The sequence below is a fragment of the Salvelinus alpinus genome, chromosome 6 (assembly GCF_045679555.1).
Source record: "Salvelinus alpinus chromosome 6, SLU_Salpinus.1, whole genome shotgun sequence".
NCBI classification, from domain to species: Eukaryota; Metazoa; Chordata; class Actinopteri; order Salmoniformes; family Salmonidae; genus Salvelinus; species Salvelinus alpinus.
In genome coordinates this window covers 88,832,406-88,857,251 of record NC_092091.1, presented here as the reverse complement: position 1 = coordinate 88,857,251, position 24,846 = coordinate 88,832,406, and the positions used below count along the sequence as shown (strand labels likewise).

The window sequence follows — 24,846 nt, the reverse complement described above, 5'->3', positions numbered from 1 at the left end:
TTACCCTGGGTTTGTGTGTTGGCGTTGGGCCAGTCAGAACCTTACCCTGGGTTTGTGTTGTCGTTGGGCCAGTCAGAACCTTACCCTGGGTTTGTGTGTTGTTGGGCCAGTCAGAACCTTACCCTGGGTTTGTGTGTTGTTGGGCCAGGTCTTGCCCAGCGTCTGGAAGGCACAGAGTAGAGCTTCAGTCTGCAGCTCCTTCTCCTTCTCATCCCGATCGTCATCACTGTCACGTCTCAACCTGGAAGTTGCTGCAGAGTTCTGTCACACAGGATGAGACATCACACATTCTGGACAAATCAATAGAATACTGATGGAATAAAAGAGAAATACACAAAATGTCTGTCTGTCTCTCTCTGTCTGTGTGTCTCTCTCTGTCTGTGTGTCTCTCTCTGTCTGTGTGTCTCTCTCTGTCTGTGTCTCTCTCTCTGTCTGTGTCTCTCTCTCTGTCTGTGTCTCTCTCTCTGTCTGTGTCTCTCTCTCTGTCTGTGTCTCTCTCTCTGTCTGTGTCTCTCTCTCTCTGTCTGTGTCTCTCTCTCTGTCTGTGTGTCTCTCTCTGTCTGTGTGTCTCTCTCTGTCTGTGTGTCTCTCTCTGTCTGTGTGTCTCTCTCTGTCTGTGTGTGTCTCTCTCTGTCTGTGTGTGTCTCTCTCTGTCTGTGTGTCTCTCTCTCTGTCTGTGTGTCTCTCTCTCTGTCTGTGTGTCTCTCTCTGTCTGTGTGTCTCTCTCTGTCTGTGTGTCTCTCTCTGTCTGTGTGTCTCTCTCTGTCTGTGTGTCTCTCTCTGTCTGTGTGTCTCTCTCTGTCTGTGTGTCTCTCTCTGTCTGTGTGTCTCTCTCTGTCTGTGTGTCTCTCTCTGTCTGTGTGTCTCTCTCTGTCTGTGTGTCTCTCTCTGTCTGTGTGTCTCTCTCTGTCTGTGTGTCTCTCTCTGTCTGTGTGTCTCTCTCTGTCTGTGTGTCTCTCTCTGTCTGTGTGTCTCTCTCTGTCTGTGTGTCTCTCTCTGTCTGTGTGTCTCTCTCTCTGTCTGTGTGTCTCTCTCTCTGTCTGTGTGTCTCTCTCTCTGTCTGTGTGTCTCTCTCTGTCTGTGTGTCTCTCTCTGTCTGTGTGTCTCTCTCTGTCTGTGTGTCTCTCTCTCTGTCTGTGTGTCTCTCTCTCTGTCTGTGTGTCTCTCTCTGTCTGTGTGTCTCTCTCTGTCTGTGTGTCTCTCTCTGTCTGTGTGTCTCTCTCTGTCTGTGTGTCCCTCTCTGTCTGTGTGTCTCTCTCTGTCTGTGTGTCTCTCTCTGTCTGTGTGTCTCTCTCTGTCTGTGTGTCTCTCTCTGTCTGTGTGTCTCTCTCTGTCTGTGTGTCTCTCTCTGTCTGTGTGTCTCTCTCTGTCTGTGTGTCTCTCTCTGTCTGTGTGTCTCTCTCTGTCTGTGTGTCTCTCTCTGTCTGTGTGTCTCTCTCTGTCTGTGTGTCTCTCTCTGTCTGTGTGTCTCTCTCTGTCTGTGTGTCTCTCTCTGTCTGTGTGTCTCTCTCTGTCTGTGTGTCTCTCTCTGTCTGTCTGTCTCTCTCTGTCTGTGTGTGTCTCTCTGTCTGTGTGTCTCTCTCTGTCTGTGTGTCTCTCTCTCTGTCTGTGTGTCTCTCTCTGTCTCTCTCTCTGTCTGTGTCTCTCTCTGTCTGTGTCTCTCTCTGTCTGTCTGTGTGTCTCTCTCTGTCTGTGTGTCTCTCTCTGTCTGTGTGTCTCTCTCTGTCTGTGTGTCTCTCTCTGTCTGTGTCTCTCTCTGTCTGTGTGTCTCTCTCTGTCTGTGTGTCTCTCTGTCTGTGTGTCTCTCTGTCTGTGTGTCTCTCTGTCTGTGTGTCTCTCTGTATGTGTGTCTCTCTGTATGTGTGTCTCTCTGTCTGTGTGTCTCTCTGTCTCTCACCTTCTTAATGAGTGGTATGAGTATGTCTGCCATATCACTGAAGCGGTCTTCCTGTGTGGCCTGCAGGACGTCGGCAGCACAGCCCAGGGCAGCCATCTTGTAGACCAGGTTGTCTTTACGACACTCCTTCAACACCAGCTCTATCACCTCTGGTACACTGGGCTGGCCCGGGGATGACTTCTGGAGCTCGCCACTAACACACAACATCACCAACATCCTCATCACCAACATCATCCTCAACACCAACATCCTCCTCCTCCTCCTCATCATCATCAACATCCTCATGATCACTAACACTAACATCCTCATGATCACTAACACTAACATCCTCATTATCACTAACACCAACATCCTCATTATCACCAACACCAACATCCTCATTATCACCAACATCCTCATTATCACCAACACCAACATCCTCATTATCACCAACACCAACATCCTCATTATCACCAACACCAACATCCTCATTATCACCAACACCAACATCCTCATTATCACCAACACCAACATCCTCATTATCACCAACACCAACATCCTCATTATCACCAACACCAACATCCTCATTATCACCAACACCAACATCCTCATTATCACCAAAACCAACATCCTCACCAAAACCAACATCCTCACCAAAACCAACATCCTCACCAAAACCAACATCCTCACCAACACCAACATCCTCCTCATTATCACCATCCTCCTCATTATCACCATCCTCCTCATTATCACCATCCTCCTCATTATCACCATCCTCCTCATTATCACCATCCTCCTCATTATCACCATCCTCCTCATTATCACCATCCTCCTCATTATCACCATCCTCCTCATCACAGGCACAAGAGACAGGGACTGCTCCTAGTGTCAGAAGGAGAGGAGAATCCGTACCTGCACTTTGACACCACAGAGCCGATGGCGTTCAACAGCTCCTCCTATTGACAAACAAACACCTGGTGTGAGAAGACATGTGTACAAAACACTAAACACAAACACCTGGTGTGAGAAGACATCTGTACAAAACACTAGACACAAGTTGGTCAAATTAATTACAACCTCAACTCTTCTATCACACACACACACACACACACACACACACACACACACACACACACACACACACACACCTTTCCAGTCCAGGTGCGTCCAACCAGTCCCTGCAGTAGAGCGGACAACACCATACCCAGGTGAGGGGCGACCAGAGAACCCGTCTGTTGCTTAGCGATGGACGCCATGGCAGCCGCGCCCTGGGCCTTCATCTTCCACGACTGGGACTGCAAGGCCTTCTGGGTAATGTCGATCAGCTCCGTCATGTAGAGACGGATGCCCCCGAAGCTTCCTGGAAGACGACGAGAGGTCAGGGGTTGAAAAGGTCAAAGTGTTTTGTCTTTTCTTTTTAACCCCTTTTTCATGGGATCCAATTGGTAGTCAGAGGAAGGCCCTAAAAATTGTCAAAGACCCCAGCCACCCCAGTCATAGACTGTTCTCTCTACTACCGCATGGCAAGCGGTACCGGATTGCCAAGTCTAGGACAAAAAGGCTTCTTAACAGTTTTTACCCCCAAGCCATAAGACTCCTGAACAGGTAACCAAATGGTTACCCGGACTATTTGCATTGTGTGCCCCCCCCAACCCCTCTTTTACACTGCTGCTACTCTCTGTTTATTATATGTGCATAGTCACTTTAACTATACATTCATGTACATACTACCTCAATTGGGCCGACCAACCAGTGCTCCAGCACATTGGCTAACCGGGCTATCTGCATTGTGTCCCGCCACCCACCAACCCCTCTTTTTACACTACTGCTAGTCTCTGTTCATCATATATGCATAGTCACTTTAACTTCACTAGGGGGCAACATTTGGAATTTTGGATGAAAAGCGTGCCCAAATTAAACTGCCTGCTACTCAGGCCCAGATATCGATATGCATATAATTAGTAGATTTGGATAGAAAACACTCTAAAGTTTCTAAAACTGTTAAAATAATGTCTGTGAGTATAACAGAACTGATATGGGAGGCGAAAACCTGAGAAATCCATCCAGAAAGTACTATTATTTTGAAAGGCTGTTTTTCCATTGAAAGCCTATCCACCATATAAAGACTTAGGACCCAGTTCGCGATATATATTGCTTCCTCTACATGTGGCCAGTCTTTAGGCATTGTTTCAGGCTTTTACTCTGAAAAATGAGGGAGATACAGCACTTTCAATGAGTGGACAGCGGACATTTCCAGACATGAGTCCAGGGCGTGATCGGGAGCGCGCCTTTCTTGTTTCTCCTTTTCTATTGACGAAGCTTTTGTCCGGTTGAAATATTATTTATGACAAAAACAACCTGAGAATTGATTTTAAACATCGTTTGACATGTTTTTACGAACTTTTATTGTACTTTTTGACTTTTCGTCTGGATGTTGAGAGCGCGCTTTAAACGCGCCAACAAAACGGAGGTTTTTGGACATAAAGAGCGGCATTATCAAAAAAACAAAACATTTATTGTGTAACATGGAGACCTGAGAGTGCCACCAGATGAAGATCAAAGGTTAGTGATTCATTTTAACGCTATTTCTGACTTTTGTGAGTCCTCTCCTTGGCTGGAAAATGTCTGTGTGGTTTCTTGTGGCTAGGCGCTGTCCTAACAATCGCATGATGTGCTTTCGCCGTAAAGCCTTTTTGAAATCGGACACTGTGGTTGGATTAACAAGAAGTTCATCTTTAAAATGGTGTATAATACTTGTATGTTTGAGGAATTTTAATTTTGGGATTTCTGTTGTGTGAATTTGGCGCCCTGCAATTTCACTGGCTGTTGTCGAGGTGGGACGCGTTCCAATGATACCAGAGAGGTTGACCATATCTACATACTACTTCAATCAGCCTGACTAACCGGTGTCTGTATGTAGCCTCGCTACTGTATATAGCCTGTCTTTTTACTGTCGTTTTATTTCTTTACCTACCTATTGTTCACCTAATACCTTTTTTGCACTGTTGGTTAGTAAGCATTTCACTGTAAGGTCTACACCTGTTGTATTCGGCGCACGTGACAAATAAACTTTGATTTGATTAGTTAGTGTTGTCTCATCGCTGCAACTCCCGTACGGACTCGGGAGAGGTCGAAGGTCGAGAGCCGTGCGTCCTCCGATACACGACCCTGCCAAGCCGTACTGCTTCTTGACATAATGCCCGCGTAACCCTGAAGCCAGCCGCACCAACGTGGCCTGGCGACCGTGTCAGCGCGTGCACTGCGCCCGGCCCGCCACAGGAATCGCTAGAGCACGATGGGACAAGGACATCCCTGCCCGGCCAAAACCTCCCCTAACCCAGACGACGCTGAGCCAATTGTGCGCCGCCCCATGAGTCTCCGCCCCATGAACCTTAGTCCATAATGACTCTCCGGTGTGTGTCTCTCTGACCAGGTGTGTGTCTCTCTCCTCTCTCTCTCTCTCTCTCTGACCTGGTACGTGTTCCTGCCAGACCTCGTTCCACAGCGTGGCGTCATGGCTCTCTCCCTTCTCCTCGTCCGGTCCCGGCGCCTGGTGCATACCCAGGAAGGCTAGAGGTAGAGCTACCACTGCATGTCCCTTTAGGACATCAGGGCTGTAGTGGCTGATAGCGTGGACCGTCAGGGCACACGATGACCTGTACACCGGCTCTGAGGGGGGGGGGGGGAGACAAACAGCCATGTCATCTTTTGAGACTGAAGAGACGCTGTCAACATCAATCCTCTACAGCAGGACTGTCCCAACTCACTTCCTGGAGGCCTGTTGCGTTTTGTTCATCCTTTCAATTTAAAAAGAGACGGAGATAAATCAGGTCACGAGAGTTCCTACCAAGTGAATTCCCGCAGACACTCGGCCCTCCAGGAAGTGAGCCGGGACACCGCTGATCTAGGAGCGGTGTCTCGTGGTTGTTTGGGGGACTGGGCAATAAGAGGAGGAGGAAGCAGACAGGACAGATCCTGTTGTCTCACCTTCTTTCTCCATGTACCAGGTGGTGAGTTTCAGTAAGAGTTTCTCTACACTGCTGTCCTTCGCTGTCTGAGGAACACAAACACAAGACAGATGTATTGATACAACAGGTGAATTAAAACCAGTCCTAACTTCAGGTTATATTAAAACCAGTCCTAACTTCAGGTTATATATATATATATATATATATATATGAACCAACACTGATGCAGTTAGTTCCACCATACTCCTCACCCTGACTAGATGTCCCAGAGCGAAGGAGAATGCTTTCTGGACAACACTGCTACGGTCATGGATTCCATTCAGTAGGGCACTCATCAGTTTACCTGTCTCACACACACACACACACACACAGAAACACACACACACAGACACACAGACAGATTGAACATGCATCATGACAGAGACAGTAAAGAAGTCCCAGTCCATAGAGGAGAGGTTTTAGTGAACTTGTAAAAGACAAAACCCTACTCCATCTCTCCATTTCCCTTTTGGACGTTGACCAAAACAGGACATCTGGGATCGGTACAGTAAAGTCTCTCTATACCCCGAGAGGGTAACGTGACCAAACAGGACATCTGGGATCGGTACAGTAAAGTCTCTCTATACCCCGAGAGGGTAACGTGACCAAACAGGACATCTGGGATCGGTACAGTAAAGTCTCTCTATACCCCGAGAGGGTAACGTGACCAAACAGGACATCTGGGATCGGTACGGTAAAGTCTCTCTATACCCCGAGAGGGTAACGTGACCAAACAGGACATCTGGGATCGGTACGGTAAAGTCTCTCTATACCCCGAGAGGGTAACGTGACCAAACAGGACATCTGGGATCGGTACAGTAAAGTCTCTCTATACCCCGAGAGGGTAACGTGACCAAACAGGACATCTGGGATCGGTACAGTAAAGTCTCTCTATACCCCGAGAGGGTAACGTGACCAAACAGGACATCTGGGATCGGTACAGTAAAGTCTCTCTATACCCCGAGAGGGTAACGTGACCAAACAGGACATCTGGGATCGGTACAGTAAAGTCTCTCTATACCCCGAGAGGGTAACGTGACCAAACAGGACATCTGGGATCGGTACAGTAAAGTCTCTCTATACCCCGAGAGGGTAACGTGACCAAACAGGACATCTGGGATCGGTACAGTAAAGTCTCTCTATACCCCGAGAGGGTAACGTGACCAAACAGGACATCTGGGATCGGTACGGTAAAGTCTCTCTATACCCCGAGAGGGTAATGTGACCAAACAGGACATCTGGGATCGGTACGGTAAAGTCTCTCTATACCCCGAGAGGGTAACGTGACCAAACAGAACATCTGGGATCGGTACAGTAAAGTCTCTCTATACCCCGAGAGGGTAACGTGACCAAACAGGACATCTGGGATCGGTACAGTAAAGTCTCTCTATACCCCGAGAGGGTAACGTGACCAAACAGGACATCTGGGATCGGTACAGTAAAGTCTCTCTATACCCCGAGAGGGTAACGTGACCAAACAGGACATCTGGGATCGGTACAGTAAAGTCTCTCTATACCCCGAGAGGGTAACGTGACCAAACAGGACATCTGGGATCGGTACAGTAAAGTCTCTCTATACCCCGAGAGGGTAACGTGACCAAACAGGACATCTGGGATCGGTACAGTAAAGTCTCTCTATACCCCGAGAGGGTAACGTGACCAAACAGGACATCTGGGATCGGTACGGTAAAGTCTCTCTCTACCCCGAGAGGGTAACGTGACCAAACAGGACATCTGGGATCGGTACAGTAAAGTCTCTCTATACCCCGAGAGGGTAACGTGACCAAACAGGACATCTGGGATCGGTACGGTAAAGTCTCTCTATACCCCGAGAGGGTAACGTGACCAAACAGGACATCTGGGATCGGTACAGTAAAGTCTCTCTATACCCCGAGAGGGTAACGTGACCAAACAGAACATCTGGGATCGGTACAGTAAAGTCTCTCTATACCCCGAGAGGGTAACGTGACCAAACAGGACATCTGGGATCGGTACAGTAAAGTCTCTCTATACCCCGAGAGGGTAACGTGACCAAACAGGACATCTGGGATCGGTACGGTAAAGTCTCTCTATACCCCGAGAGGGTAACGTGACCAAACAGGACATCTGGGATCGGTACGGTAAAGTCTCTCTATACCCCGAGAGGGTAACGTGACCAAACAGGACATCTGGGATCGGTACAGTAAAGTCTCTCTATACCCCGAGAGGGTAACGTGACCAAACAGGACATCTGGGATCGGTACGGTAAAGTCTCTCTATACCCCGAGAGGGTAACGTGACCAAACAGGACATCTGGGATCGGTACGGTAAAGTCTCTCTCTACCCCGAGAGGGTAACGTGACCAAACAGGACATCTGGGATCGGTACGGTAAAGTCTCTCTATACCCCGAGAGGGTAACGTGACCAAACAGGACATCTGGGATCGGTACGGTAAAGTCTCTCTATACCCCGAGAGGGTAACGTGACCAAACAGGACATCTGGGATCGGTACAGTAAAGTCTCTCTATACCCCGAGAGGGTAACGTGACCAAACAGGACATCTGGGATCGGTACGGTAAAGTCTCTCTATACCCCGAGAGGGTAACGTGACCAAACAGGACATCTGGGATCGGTACGGTAAAGTCTCTCTATACCCTGAGAGGGTAACGTGACCAAACAGGACATCTGGGATCGGTACAGTAAAGTCTCTCTATACCCCGAGAGGGTAACGTGACCAAACAGGACATCTGGGATCGGTACAGTAAAGTCTCTCTATACCCCGAGAGGGTAACGTGACCAAACAGGACATCTGGGATCGGTACAGTAAAGTCTCTCTATACCCCGAGAGGGTAACGTGACCAAACAGGACATCTGGGATCGGTACAGTAAAGTCTCTCTATACCCCGAGAGGGTAACGTGACCAAACAGGACATCTGGGATCGGTACAGTAAAGTCTCTCTATACCCCGAGAGGGTAACGTGACCAAACAGGACATCTGGGATCGGTACGGTAAAGTCTCTCTATACCCCGAGAGGGTAACGTGACCAAACAGGACATCTGGGATCGGTACAGTAAAGTCTCTCTATACCCCGAGAGGGTAACGTGACCAAACAGGACATCTGGGATCGGTACGGTAAAGTCTCTCTATACCCCGAGAGGGTAACGTGACCAAACAGGACATCTGGGATCGGTACAGTAAAGTCTCTCTATACCCCGAGAGGGTAACGTGACCAAACAGGACATCTGGGATCGGTACAGTAAAGTCTCTCTATACCCCGAGAGGGTAACGTGACCAAACAGGACATCTGGGATCGGTACAGTAAAGTCTCTCTATACCCCGAGAGGGTAACGTGACCAAACAGGACATCTGGGATCGGTACAGTAAAGTCTCTCTATACCCCGAGAGGGTAACGTGACCAAACAGGACATCTGGGATCGGTACAGTAAAGTCTCTCTATACCCCGAGAGGGTAACGTGACCAAACAGGACATCTGGGATCGGTACAGTAAAGTCTCTCTATACCCCGAGAGGGTAACGTGACCAAACAGGACATCTGGGATCGGTACAGTAAAGTCTCTCTATACCCCGAGAGGGTAACGTGACCAAACAGGACATCTGGGATCGGTACAGTAAAGTCTCTCTATACCCCGAGAGGGTAACGTGACCAAACAGGACATCTGGGATCGGTACAGTAAAGTCTCTCTATACCCCGAGAGGGTAACGTGACCAAACAGGACATCTGGGATCGGTACAGTAAAGTCTCTCTATACCCCGAGAGGGTAACGTGACCAAACAGGACATCTGGGATCGGTACAGTAAAGTCTCTCTATACCCCGAGAGGGTAACGTGACCAAACAGGACATCTGGGATCGGTACAGTAAAGTCTCTCTATACCCCGAGAGGGTAACGTGACCAAACAGGACATCTGGGATCGGTACAGTAAAGTCTCTCTATACCCCGAGAGGGTAACGTGACCAAACAGGACATCTGGGATCGGTACAGTAAAGTCTCTCTATACCCCGAGAGGGTAACGTGACCAAACAGGACATCTGGGATCGGTACAGTAAAGTCTCTCTATACCCCGAGAGGGTAACGTGACCAAACAGGACATCTGGGATCGGTACAGTAAAGTCTCTCTATACCCCGAGAGGGTAACGTGACCAAACAGGACATCTGGGATCGGTACAGTAAAGTCTCTCTATACCCCGAGAGGGTAACGTGACCAAACAGGACATCTGGGATCGGTACAGTAAAGTCTCTCTATACCCCGAGAGGGTAACGTGACCAAACAGGACATCTGGGATCGGTACAGTAAAGTCTCTCTATACCCCGAGAGGGTAACGTGACCAAACAGGACATCTGGGATCGGTACAGTAAAGTCTCTCTATACCCCGAGAGGGTAACGTGACCAAACAGGACATCTGGGATCGGTACAGTAAAGTCTCTCTATACCCCGAGAGGGTAACGTGACCAAACAGGACATCTGGGATCGGTACAGTAAAGTCTCTCTATACCCCGAGAGGGTAACGTGACCAAACAGGACATCTGGGATCGGTACAGTAAAGTCTCTCTATACCCCGAGAGGGTAACGTGACCAAACAGGACATCTGGGATCGGTACAGTAAAGTCTCTCTATACCCCGAGAGGGTAACGTGACCAAACAGGACATCTGGGATCGGTACGGTAAAGTCTCTCTATACCCCGAGAGGGTAACGTGACCAAACAGGACATCTGGGATCGGTACAGTAAAGTCTCTCTATACCCCGAGAGGGTAACGTGACCAAACAGGACATCTGGGATCGGTACAGTAAAGTCTCTCTATACCCCGAGAGGGTAACGTGACCAAACAGGACATCTGGGATCGGTACGGTAAAGTCTCTCTATACCCCGAGAGGGTAACGTGACCAAACAGGACATCTGGGATCGGTACAGTAAAGTCTCTCTATACCCCGAGAGGGTAACGTGACCAAACAGGACATCTGGGATCGGTACAGTAAAGTCTCTCTATACCCCGAGAGGGTAACGTGACCAAACAGGACATCTGGGATCGGTACAGTAAAGTCTCTCTATACCCCGAGAGGGTAACGTGACCAAACAGGACATCTGGGATCGGTACAGTAAAGTCTCTCTATACCCCGAGAGGGTAACGTGACCAAACAGGACATCTGGGATCGGTACGGTAAAGTCTCTCTATACCCCGAGAGGGTAACGTGACCAAACAGGACATCTGGGATCGGTACAGTAAAGTCTCTCTATACCCCGAGAGGGTAACGTGACCAAACAGGACATCTGGGATCGGTACAGTAAAGTCTCTCTATACCCCGAGAGGGTAACGTGACCAAACAGGACATCTGGGATCGGTACAGTAAAGTCTCTCTATACCCCGAGAGGGTAACGTGACCAAACAGGACATCTGGGATCGGTACAGTAAAGTCTCTCTATACCCCGAGAGGGTAACGTGACCAAACAGGACATCTGGGATCGGTACAGTAAAGTCTCTCTATACCCCGAGAGGGTAACGTGACCAAACAGGACATCTGGGATCGGTACGGTAAAGTCTCTCTATACCCCGAGAGGGTAACGTGACCAAACAGGACATCTGGGATCGGTACAGTAAAGTCTCTCTATACCCCGAGAGGGTAACGTGACCAAACAGGACATCTGGGATCGGTACAGTAAAGTCTCTCTATACCCCGAGAGGGTAACGTGACCAAACAGGACATCTGGGATCGGTACAGTAAAGTCTCTCTATACCCCGAGAGGGTAACGTGACCAAACAGGACATCTGGGATCGGTACGGTAAAGTCTCTCTATACCCCGAGAGGGTAACGTGACCAAACAGGACATCTGGGATCGGTACAGTAAAGTCTCTCTATACCCCGAGAGGGTAACGTGACCAAACAGGACATCTGGGATCGGTACAGTAAAGTCTCTCTATACCCCGAGAGGGTAACGTGACCAAACAGGACATCTGGGATCGGTACGTGACCCAGGACTCACGGACAGAGTCTCTCTATACCCCGAGAGGGTAACGTGACCAAACAGGACATCTGGGATCGGTACAGTAAAGTCTCTCTATACCCCGAGAGGGTAACGTGACCAAACAGGACATCTGGGATCGGTACAGTAAAGTCTCTCTATACCCCGAGAGGGTAACGTGACCAAACAGGACATCTGGGATCGGTACAGTAAAGTCTCTCTATACCCCGAGAGGGTAACGTGACCAAACAGGACATCTGGGATCGGTACAGTAAAGTCTCTCTATACCCCGAGAGGGTAACGTGACCAAACAGGACATCTGGGATCGGTACAGTAAAGTCTCTCTATACCCCGAGAGGGTAACGTGACCAAACAGGACATCTGGGATCGGTACAGTAAAGTCTCTCTATACCCCGAGAGGGTAACGTGACCACAACAGGAACATCTGGGATCGGTACAGTAAAGTCTCTCTATACCCCGAGAGGGTAACGTGACCAAACAGGACATCTGGGATCGGTACAGTAAAGTCTCTCTATACCCCGAGAGGGTAACGTGACCAAACAGGACATCTGGGATCGGTACAGTAAAGTCTCTCTATACCCCGAGAGGGTAACGTGACCAAACAGGACATCTGGGATCGGTACAGTAAAGTCTCTCTATACCCCGAGAGGGTAACGTGACCAAACAGGACATCTGGGATCGGTACAGTAAAGTCTCTCTATACCCCGAGAGGGTAACGTGACCAAACAGGACATCTGGGATCGGTACAGTAAAGTCTCTCTATACCCCGAGAGGGTAACGTGACCAAACAGGACATCTGGGATCGGTACGGTAAAGTCTCTCTATACCCCGAGAGGGTAACGTGACCAAACAGGACATCTGGGATCGGTACAGTAAAGTCTCTCTATACCCCGAGAGGGTAACGTGACCAAACAGGACATCTGGGATCGGTACAGTAAAGTCTCTCTATACCCCGAGAGGGTAACGTGACCAAACAGGACATCTGGGATCGGTACAGTAAAGTCTCTCTATACCCCGAGAGGGTAACGTGACCAAACAGGACATCTGGGATCGGTACGGTAAAGTCTCTCTATACCCCGAGAGGGTAACGTGACCAAACAGGACATCTGGGATCGGTACAGTAAAGTCTCTCTATACCCCGAGAGGGTAACGTGACCAAACAGGACATCTGGGATCGGTACGGTAAAGTCTCTCTATACCCCGAGAGGGTAACGTGACCAAACAGGACATCTGGGATCGGTACAGTAAAGTCTCTCTATACCCCGAGAGGGTAACGTGACCAAACAGGACATCTGGGATCGGTACAGTAAAGTCTCTCTATACCCCGAGAGGGTAACGTGACCAAACAGGACATCTGGGATCGGTACAGTAAAGTCTCTCTATACCCCGAGAGGGTAACGTGACCAAACAGGACATCTGGGATCGGTACAGTAAAGTCTCTCTATACCCCAGGAGGGTAACGTGACCAAACAGGACATCTGGGATCGGTACAGTAAAGTCTCTCTATACCCCGAGAGGGTAACGTGACCAAACAGGACATCTGGGATCGGTACAGTAAAGTCTCTCTATACCCCGAGAGGGTAACGTGACCAAACAGGACATCTGGGATCGGTACAGTAAAGTCTCTCTCTACCCCGAGAGGGTAACGTGACCAAACAGGACATCTGGGATCGGTACAGTAAAGTCTCTCTATACCCCGAGAGGGTAACGTGACCAAACAGGACATCTGGGATCGGTACGGTAAAGTCTCTCTATACCCTGAGAGGGTAACGTGACCAAACAGGACATCTGGGATCGGTACAGTAAAGTCTCTCTATACCCCGAGAGGGTAACGTGACCAAACAGGACATCTGGGATCGGTACGGTAAAGTCTCTCTAGACCCCGAGAGGGTAACGTGACCAAACAGGACATCTGGGATCGGTACAGTAAAGTCTCTCTATACCCCGAGAGGGTAACGTGACCAAACAGGACATCTGGGATCGGTACAGTAAAGTCTCTCTATACCCCGAGAGGGTAACGTGACCAAACAGGACATCTGGGATCGGTACAGTAAAGTCTCTCTATACCCCGAGAGGGTAACGTGACCAAACAGGACATCTGGGATCGGTACAGTAAAGTCTCTCTATACCCCGAGAGGGTAACGTGACCAAACAGGACATCTGGGATCGGTACAGTAAAGTCTCTCTATACCCCGAGAGGGTAACGTGACCAAACAGGACATCTGGGATCGGTACGGTAAAGTCTCTCTATACCCCGAGAGGGTAACGTGACCAAACAGGACATCTGGGATCGGTACAGTAAAGTCTCTCTCTACCCCGAGAGGGTAACGTGACCAAACAGGACATCTGGGATCGGTACGGTAAAGTCTCTCTATACCCCGAGAGGGTAACGTGACCAAACAGGACATCTGGGATCGGTACGGTAAAGTCTCTCTATACCCCGAGAGGGTAACGTGACCAAACAGGACATCTGGGATCGGTACAGTAAAGTCTCTCTATACCCCGAGAGGGTAACGTGACCAAACAGGACATCTGGGATCGGTACGGTAAAGTCTCTCTATACCCCGAGAGGGTAACGTGACCAAACAGGACATCTGGGATCGGTACAGTAAAGTCTCTCTATACCCCGAGAGGGTAACGTGACCAAACAGGACATCTGGGATCGGTACAGTAAAGTCTCTCTATACCCCGAGAGGGTAACGTGACCAAACAGGACATCTGGGATCGGTACGGTAAAGTCTCTCTATACCCCGAGAGGGTAACGTGACCAAACAGGACATCTGGGATCGGTACAGTAAAGTCTCTCTATACCCCGAGAGGGTAACGTGACCAAACAGGACATCTGGGATCGGTACAGTAAAGTCTCTCTATACCCCGAGAGGGTAACGTGACCAAACAGGACATCTGGGATCGGTACAGTAAAGTCTCTCTATACCCCGAGAGGGTAACGTGACCAAACAGGACATCTGGGATCGGTACAGTAAAGTCTCTCTATACCCCGAGAGGGTAACGTGACCAAACAGGACATCTGGGATCGGTACAGTAAAGTCTCTCTATACCCCGAGAGGGTAACGTGACCAAACAGGACATCTGGGATCGGTACGGTAAAGTCTCTCTATACCCCGAGAGGGTAACGTGACCAAACAGGACATCTGGGATCGGTACAGTAAAGTCTCTCTATACCCCGAGAGGGTAACGTGACCAAACAGGACATCTGGGATCGGTACAGTAAAGTCTCTCTATACCCCGAGAGGGTAACGTGACCAAACAGGACATCTGGGATCGGTACAGTAAAGTCTCTCTATACCCCGAGAGGGTAACGTGACCAAACAGGACATCTGGGATCGGTACAGTAAAGTCTCTCTATACCCCGAGAGGGTAACGTGACCAAACAGGACATCTGGGATCGGTACAGTAAAGTCTCTCTATACCCCGAGAGGGTAACGTGACCAAACAGGACATCTGGGATCGGTACAGTAAAGTCTCTCTATACCCCGAGAGGGTAACGTGACCAAACAGGACATCTGGGATCGGTACAGTAAAGTCTCTCTATACCCCGAGAGGGTAACGTGACCAAACAGGACATCTGGGATCGGTACAGTAAAGTCTCTCTATACCCCGAGAGGGTAACGTGACCAAACAGGACATCTGGGATCGGTACAGTAAAGTCTCTCTATACCCCGAGAGGGTAACGTGACCAAACAGGACATCTGGGATCGGTACAGTAAAGTCTCTCTATACCCCGAGAGGGTAACGTGACCAAACAGGACATCTGGGATCGGTACAGTAAAGTCTCTCTATACCCCGAGAGGGTAACGTGACCAAACAGGACATCTGGGATCGGTACAGTAAAGTCTCTCTATACCCCGAGAGGGTAACGTGACCAAACAGGACATCTGGGATCGGTACAGTAAAGTCTCTCTATACCCCGAGAGGGTAACGTGACCAAACAGGACATCTGGGATCGGTACAGTAAAGTCTCTCTATACCCCGAGAGGGTAACGTGACCAAACAGGACATCTGGGATCGGTACAGTAAAGTCTCTCTATACCCCGAGAGGGTAACGTGACCAAACAGGACATCTGGGATCGGTACAGTAAAGTCTCTCTATACCCCGAGAGGGTAACGTGACCAAACAGGACATCTGGGATCGGTACAGTAAAGTCTCTCTATACCCCGAGAGGGTAACGTGACCAAACAGGACATCTGGGATCGGTACAGTAAAGTCTCTCTATACCCCGAGAGGGTAACGTGACCAAACAGGACATCTGGGATCGGTACAGTAAAGTCTCTCTATACCCCGAGAGGGTAACGTGACCAAACAGGACATCTGGGATCGGTACAGTAAAGTCTCTCTATACCCCGAGAGGGTAACGTGACCAAACAGGACATCTGGGATCGGTACAGTAAAGTCTCTCTATACCCCGAGAGGGTAACGTGACCAAACAGGACATCTGGGATCGGTACAGTAAAGTCTCTCTATACCCCGAGAGGGTAACGTGACCAAACAGGACATCTGGGATCGGTACAGTAAAGTCTCTCTATACCCCGAGAGGGTAACGTGACCAAACAGGACATCTGGGATCGGTACAGTAAAGTCTCTCTATACCCCGAGAGGGTAACGTGACCAAACAGGACATCTGGGATCGGTACAGTAAAGTCTCTCTATACCCCGAGAGGGTAACGTGACCAAACAGGACATCTGGGATCGGTACAGTAAAGTCTCTCTATACCCCGAGAGGGTAACGTGACCAAACAGGACATCTGGGATCGGTACAGTAAAGTCTCTCTATACCCCGAGAGGGTAACGTGACCAAACAGGACATCTGGGATCGGTACAGTAAAGTCTCTCTATACCCCGAGAGGGTAACGTGACCAAACAGGACATCTGGGATCGGTACAGTAAAGTCTCTCTATACCCCGAGAGGGTAACGTGACCAAACAGGACATCTGGGATCGGTACAGTAAAGTCTCTCCCTACCCCGAGAGGGTAACGTGACCAAACAGGACATCTGGGATCGGTACAGTAAAGTCTCTCTATACCCCGAGAGGGTAACGTGACCAAACAGGACATCTGGGATCGGTACAGTAAAGTCTCTCTATACCCCGAGAGGGTAACGTGACCAAACAGGACATCTGGGATCGGTACGGTAAAGTCTCTCTATACCCCGAGAGGGTAACGTGACCAAACAGGACATCTGGGATCGGTACAGTAAAGTCTCTCTATACCCCGAGAGGGTAACGTGACCAAACAGGACATCTGGGATCGGTACGGTAAAGTCTCTCTATACCCCGAGAGGGTAACGTGACCAAACAGGACATCTGGGATCGGTACAGTAAAGTCTCTCTAGACCCCGAGAGGGTAACGTGACCAAACAGGACATCTGGGATCGGTACAGTAAAGTCTCTCTATACCCCGAGAGGGTAACGTGACCAAACAGGACATCTGGGATCGGTACAGTAAAGTCTCTCTATACCCCGAGAGGGTAACGTGACCAAACAGGACATCTGGGATCGGTACGGTAAAGTCTCTCTCTACCCCGAGAGGGTAACGTGACCAAACAGGACATCTGGGATCGGTACAGTAAAGTCTCTCTATACCCCGAGAGGGTAACGTGACCAAACAGGACATCTGGGATCGGTACGGTAAAGTCTCTCTATACCCCGAGAGGGTAACGTGACCAAACAGGACATCTGGGATCGGTACAGTAAAGTCTCTCTATACCCCGAGAGGGTAACGTGACCAAACAGGACATCTGGGATCGGTACAGTAAAGTCTCTCTATACCCCGAGAGGGTAACGTGACCAAACAGGACATCTGGGATCGGTACAGTAAAGTCTCTCTCTACCCCGAGAGGGTAACGTGACCAAACAGGACATCTGGGATCGGTACAGTAAAGTCTCTCTATACCCCGAGAGGGTAACGTGACCAAACAGAACATCTGGGATCGGTACAGTAAAGTCTCTCTATACCCCGAGAGGGTAACGTGACCAAACAGGACATCTGGGATCGGTACAGTAAAGTCTCTCTATACCCCGAGAGGGTAACGTGACCAAACAGGACATCTGGGATCGGTACAGTAAAGTCTCTCTATACCCCGAGAGGGTAACGTGACCAAACAGGACATCTGGGATCGGTACAGTAAAGTCTCTCTATACCCCGAGAGGGTAACGTGGTTACCTGAGTAGGGGGTGAGGTCCTGGGGACACTGGACGGTGAGGGACACGATCACACTGGCACAACCGCCCTGGAACAACAGAGGACACTGGGATTGTGACCTTAATTCAGATTCCCACTGTTTAATAGTCACATGTTCAGGGTTGCAGAGGTGTGATTGGAGGGTACAGTGTTTAATAGTCACATGTTCAGGGTTGCAGAGGTGTGATTGGAGGGTACAGTGTTTAATAGTCACATGTTCAGGGTTGCAGAGGTGTGATTGGAGGGTACAGTGTTTAATCTTAAGCTCCAACATGCAGGACTAAGTGAAATAAAATAGTGAAAATTGTAATAAAAACACTAGTTTAAAAAACATGTATATATTTTAACAACTGCAACAGTGATGAATGTCATTGGGGTGGGGGGGCAGAGTAACGTCTGTTGGAGGTGATGGCCATAGGGGGTCTGTTGGGGTGTGTGTGTGTGTGTGTGGGGGGGGGGGGGGGGTTGACCATAGGGGGTCTGTTGGGGCTGATGGCCATAGGGGGAGCATTAAGGACACAATATGCAGTTTATCACCAAGGAAAACAGGATTTGACTTTCAGACTTGTCTAGTCAGGCTGAGACAGACATGGTTTAGTATTTAGGTTGGTGGGACAGGGTGTGTGTGTTACCTTGGTGCCCAGACCCACTCCACTCTTCAGCAGGTCACAGAGTCTGGGGACCAGCTCCCCCAGGACAGACATGGTTTAGTATTTAGGTTGGTGGGACAGGGTGTGTGTGTTACCTTGGTGCCCAGACCCACTCCACTCTTCAGCAGGTCACAGAGTCTGGGGACCAGCTCCCCCAGAACAGACACGTCCAGGTGCTGCAGACACATGTTGATGGTCTCCATCATGGGGGAGGACTTGGCAGCACTGAGTCTGGCTGCATCCATGGCACTCTGGACAGACAGAGAGACAGAGAGAGAGAGACAGAGAGAGACAGAGAGAGAGAGAGAGACAGAGAGAGAGAGAGAGACAGAGAGAGAGAGAGAGAGACAGAGAGAGAGAGACAGAGAGAGACAGAGAGAGAGAGAGAGAGACAGAGAGAGACAGAGAGAGAGAGAGAGAGACAGAGAGACAGAGAGACAGAGAGAGAGAGAGAGAGAGAGAGAGAGAGAGAGAGAGAGAGAGAGAGAGAGAGAGAGAGAGAGAGAGAGAGAGAGAGAGAGAGAGAGAGAGAGAGAGAGAGAGAGAGAGAGGTTACGTCAATTACTGCCGATAATCTCACCTCTGGAGAAACGGCAGTTTGTGTGTGTGGTATGTACCTTCTCCTGCTCGGAGGCTGAGGTTTAGTAGGTGTGTGTGTGTGTGTGTGTGTGTAGTGTGTTACCTTCTCCTGCTCCGTGGCTCGGAGGCTGAGGTTTAGTAGGTGTGTGTGTGTGTGTGTAGTGTGTTACCTTCTCCTGCTCCGTGGCTCGGAGGCTGAGGTTTAGTAGGTGTGTGTGTGTGTGTGTGTGTAGTGTGTTACCTTCTCCTGCTCCGTGGCTCGGAGGCTGAGGTAGTTGAGGACCTGTGGCTCCAGGACACTGAGGGCCTCTAGGAGGGCTGGGATCAGACGAGGGGCGTGGGGCTTCAACCTGTTACCAGCTGTCTTAGACACCTTCACCAGGGTCTGGATACTGGAGGGAGGAGGTCTGGTTAACCGCTACAGACAACAATCTATACAAGTTTTACATTTCATTCATATAGCGAGACAACAGAGAGAGAGGAGAGAGAGAGAGAGAGAGAGAGAGAGAGAGAGAGAGAGAGAGAGAGAGAGAGAGAGAGAGAGAGAGAGAGAGAGAGAGAGAACAGAGAGAGAGAGAGAACAGAGAGAGAGAGAGAGAGAGAGAAAGAGAGAGAGATCACAGAGAGAGATCATATACGGAGGCCAATCAACACACACATATGGAGGCGTACCTGAGAGAGCGAACCTCAGGCACATTGCTGACGATGCCTTTATCCAGGAGGGTTGGTAACAGAACAGCTACAGTCCTCTGGGCTGCTAAACCTGACGACTCACACATCCTAGTACACACCTGGAGACAGAGAGAGATGTCACACACACACACACACACACTAGTACACACCTGGAGACAGAGAGAGATGTCACACACACACACACACACACACACACACACACTAGTACACACACACTAGTACACACCTGGAGACAGAGAGAGATGTCACACACACACACACACACACCTGCAGACAGAGAGAGATGTCACACACACACACACCTGCAGACAGAGAGAGATGTCACACACACACACACACACACATCCTAGTACACACCTGGAGACAGAGAGAGATGTCACACACACACCTGCAGACAGAGAGAGATGTCACACACACATCCTAGTACACACCTGCAGACAGAGAGAGATGTCACACACACACACACATCCTAGTACACACCTGCAGACAGAGAGAGTCACACACACACACACACATCCTAGTACACACCTGCAGACAGAGAGAGATGTCACACACACACACACACATCCTAGTACACACCTGGAGACAGAGAGAGATGTCACACACACACACATCCTAGTACACACCTGGAGACAGAGAGAGATGTCACACACACACACACATGGAGACAGAGAGAGATGTCACACACACACTAGTACACAGCTGGAGAATGATGTCACACACTAGTACACAGCTGGAGAATGATGTCACACACACACTAGTACACACCTGGAGAATGATGTCACACACACCTGGAGAATGATGTCACACACACACACACACACACTAGTACACACCTGGAGAATGATGTCACACACACTAGTACACACCTGGAGAATGATGTCACACACACACACACACTAGTACACACCTGGAGAATGATGTCACACACACACACACACACACTAGTACACACCTGGAGAATGATGTCACACACACACTCGTACGCACCTGGAGAATGATGTCACACACACACACTAGTACACACCTGGAGAATGATGTCACACACACACACACACACTAGTACACACCTGGAGAATGATGTCACACACACACACACGTACACACCTGGAGAATGATGTCACACACACACACACACACACACACACACTAGTACACACCTGGAGAATGATGTCACACACACACTAGTACACACCTGGAGAATGATGTCACACACACACACACACACACTAGTACACACCTGGAGAATGATGTCACACACACACACACACACTAGTACACACCTGGAGAATGATGTCACACACACACACACACACACTAGTACACACCTGGAGAATGATGTCACACACACACACTAGTACACACCTGGAGAATGATGTCACACACACACACACACACTAGTACACACCTGGAGAATGATGTCACACACACACACACTAGTACACACCTGGAGAATGATGTCACACACACACTAGTACACACCTGGAGAATGATGTCACACACACACACACACACTAGTACACACCTGGAGAATGATGTCACACACACACACACTAGTACACACCTGGAGAATGATGTCACACACACACACACTAGTACACACCTGGAGAATGATGTCACACACACTAGTACACACCTGGAGAATGATGTCACACACACACACACACACACACTAGTACACACCTGGAGAATGATGTCACACACACACACACTAGTACACACCTGGAGAATGATGTCACACACACACTAGTACACACCTGGAGAATGATGTCACCACAGAGTATAGCATCTTACCTTACTCAGTGTTTTGAGGGTTATATCAGCTGCCTTCCTGACAGACTCCTGTTAGACAGACATTACACAGGTCAGACAAACATTACACACTACCCCCCAGCTATAATAACCCATCTGACGTCCCACAACAAGTCCCTAGGCCAGGAATAGTCTGTTTGGGGTTGTGTGTACAGCTGTGTGTGTGTGTGTGTGTGTGTGTGTGTGTGTGAGATCACCTTGATGTCGTCCAGAACCCTGAACAGGGTCTCCCAGATCTCCTCCAGGTGGTCAATGAGATCGTCGGCGTTGCGTCCTCGGATGAGGTCGTTGAGAGCCAGGCAGGCGGACTCTCGGGCCCTCCAGATGTTATTGGTCAGGTTAGATATCACATCCTGGAGGATCTCCTTCAGATACTTATCCACCTGGAGAGGGAGGGAGGGAGGGGGGGGTAGAGAGAGAGAGAGGGGGGGTAGAGAGAGAGAGAGAGGGGGGTAGAGAGAGCGAGAGAGGGGGGTAGAGAGAGCGAGAGGGGGGGTAGAGAGAGCGAGAGGGGGGGTAGAGAGAGCGAGAGGGGGGGGTAGAGAGAGCGAGAGGGGGGGTAGAGAGAGCGAGAGGGGGGTAGAGAGAGAGAGAGGGGGAGTAGAGAGAGAGAGAGGGGGGTAGAGAGAGGGGGGGTAGAGAGAGAGAGAGGGGGGTAGAGAGAGGGGGGGTAGAGAGAGAGAGAGGGGGGTAGAGAGAGGGGGGGTAGAGAGAGAGAGAGGGGGGTAGAGAGAGGGGGGGTAGAGAGAGAGAGGGGGGTAGAGAGAGGGGGGGTAGAGAGAGAGGGGGGTAGAGAGAGGGGGGTAGAGAGAGGGGGGGGGTAGAGAGAGGGGGGTAGAGAGAGAGAGAGGGGGGTAGAGAGAGGGGGGGTAGAGAGAGAGAGAGGGGGGGGTAGAGAGAGTGGGGGTAGAGAGAGAGAGAGGGGGGGTAGAGAGAGCGAGAGGGGGGGTAGAGAGAGCGAGAGGGGGGGTAGAGAGAGCGAGAGGGGGGGTAGAGAGAGCGAGAGGGGGGGTAGAGAGAGCGAGAGGGGGGGTAGAGAGAGCGAGAGGGGGGGGTAGAGAGAGGGGGGGTAGAGAGAGCGAGAGGGGGGGTAGAGAGAGCGAGAGGGGGGGTAGAGAGCGAGAGGGGGGGTAGAGAGAGCGAGAGGGGGGGTAGAGAGAGCGAGAGGGGGGGTAGAGAGAGCGAGAGGGGGGGGGGTTAGAGAGAGCGAGAGGGGGGGTAGAGAGAGAGAGAGGGGGGGTAGAGAGAGAGAGAGGGGGGGTAGAGAGAGAGAGAGGGGGGGTAGAGAGAGAAAAGAGAGGGGGGGTAGAGAGAGGGGGGGGGTAGAGAGAGAAAAGAGAGGGGGTTAGAGAAAGAGGGGGGTTAGAGCGATAAAGGGAGATGGAGAGAAGGCGAGTGTGTATTTCTGTAACGTGGTTATGTGTGTGTCCTTCCGTCGCCTGTGAATGTGTGCGAGCGTACCGTGGTAATGTGTGTGTGTGTGTGTATCGTGGTAATGTGTGTGTGTATCGTGGTAATGTGTGTGTGTGTGTGTGTGTGTGTGTGTGTGTGTGTGTGTGTGTGTGTGTGTGTGTGTGTGTGTGTATCGTGGTAATGTGTGTGTGTGTGTACCATGTTCTTGTCAGTGACCAGAGCATCCCAGATGGAGGTCATGGCCGTCCTGATGCCCAGGTTGGGGTCAAACTGGTATCGGTACAGACGTGGTACCAGCTGGGGCAGGTAGGGGGCGAGCTGCTCTCCTGCCTTCGCTGCTATGATGTTGAACCCAAACGCTGCTCCCTGGTGAGAGAGAAGGAAGGGAGAGAAGGAAGAGGGAGAAGGAAGAGAGAGAAGGAAGGGAGAGAAGGAAGGGAGAGAAGGAAGGGAGAGAAGGAAGAGAGTAAAGGAAGAGAGTGAAGGAAGAGAGTAAAGGAAGGGAGAGAAGGAAGGGAGAGAAGGAAGGGAGAGAAGGAAGGGAGAGAAGGAAGGGAGAGAAGGAAGGGAGAGAAGGAAGGGAGAGAAGGAAGGGAGAGAAGGAAGGGAGAGAAGGAAGGGAGAGAAGGAAGGGAGAGAAGAAAAGGAGAGAAGGAAGGGCGTAAAGGAAGGGAGAGAGAGAAAAATAGAGGGTGCGATCACCACTAGCGACAAAAACTACTGAGCGAGTGTTTGAAAAGTGAAAACGGGTCAAATGAAGTCTCTGAATGTGCAGTTATCTGCTTCCAATAGAATCTGTTCAAAGACAAACAACACTGTTTATTCATGTTTCTAATACATGTTAATTTTCTGAACCTATTAGCTCATATTATTACATGAGCTCATGTTCACTTCCTGGTTGTACCTTGCGGGAATTCCACATGGCGTGGTGATTGGCTAGGTTCATGAACTTGTAGACCAGATCCGGTTGGTTGAGGTCACTGGCCAATGAGCACAGCTCCTTGTAGGTGGAGAGTCCGTGTCCGTCGGGGGCTTTCCCCAGAGCTTCCCCCTGGAACACCTCGGTGTCCTCCGACACGGCGTGCTTCACCCTGAACAGGTCAACATGACACGACTTGTTTAGTATGTTCTGATGAAAAGGTCATTACTGACCAATAGCAACTGACCGTAGCAAATTAAAAACTCTCACATTGATCTGGTTAAAGTGTGAAGAGTCGTTTCACTAGTATTATTTTGTTCTGAACCTAAACTGGGGCGTGTGCAGCAGGTCACCACATGACCTCAGGATTACAAACACAACAGGTGCATTTCACTCATGTTGATTAGGTCTCTCCCTCTCCTTTAATTCCTTCCACCTCTCTCTCCTTCACTTCCTTCCTTCCACCCACCCACCCACCATCCATCCATCCATCCATTCATCCCTCCCACCCACCATCCATCCATCCATCCTTCTCTCCATCCATCCATTCATCCCTCCCTCCCTCCATCCATCCATTCATCCCTCCATCCATCCATCCCTCCCTCCATTCATCCCTCCCTCCATTCATCCCTCCCTCCATTCATCCCTCCCTCCATTCCTTCCTTCCTCCATCCATCCCTCCATCCCTCCATTCATCCATCCATTCATCCCTCCCTCCA

The 24,846-nt window shown here is 50.0% G+C and overlaps 1 protein-coding gene across 3 annotated transcripts in view; it reads right to left on the bottom strand.

Moving 5' to 3' along the window:
• The window catches only part of ecpas (Ecm29 proteasome adaptor and scaffold), a 57,792-nt gene that overhangs the window by 5,418 nt on the left and 27,528 nt on the right, over positions 1–24,846 (bottom strand). For all 3 annotated transcript variants that reach the window (XM_071408281.1, XM_071408280.1, XM_071408282.1), the window contains exons 28-42: positions 24,113–24,299; positions 23,407–23,574; positions 21,993–22,178; positions 21,778–21,825; positions 19,963–20,081; positions 19,532–19,682; positions 18,807–18,962; positions 18,044–18,110; positions 6,096–6,187; positions 5,864–5,930; positions 5,348–5,545; positions 3,025–3,236; positions 2,789–2,832; positions 1,898–2,090; positions 123–261 (exon numbers count right to left, since the gene is read on the bottom strand). In XM_071408281.1, the coding sequence (XP_071264382.1) occupies positions 123–261; positions 1,898–2,090; positions 2,789–2,832; positions 3,025–3,236; positions 5,348–5,545; positions 5,864–5,930; positions 6,096–6,187; positions 18,044–18,110; positions 18,807–18,962; positions 19,532–19,682; positions 19,963–20,081; positions 21,778–21,825; positions 21,993–22,178; positions 23,407–23,574; positions 24,113–24,299 (2,027 nt within the window). The remainder of the gene's footprint in view (positions 1–122; positions 262–1,897; positions 2,091–2,788; positions 2,833–3,024; positions 3,237–5,347; positions 5,546–5,863; positions 5,931–6,095; positions 6,188–18,043; positions 18,111–18,806; positions 18,963–19,531; positions 19,683–19,962; positions 20,082–21,777; positions 21,826–21,992; positions 22,179–23,406; positions 23,575–24,112; positions 24,300–24,846) is intronic.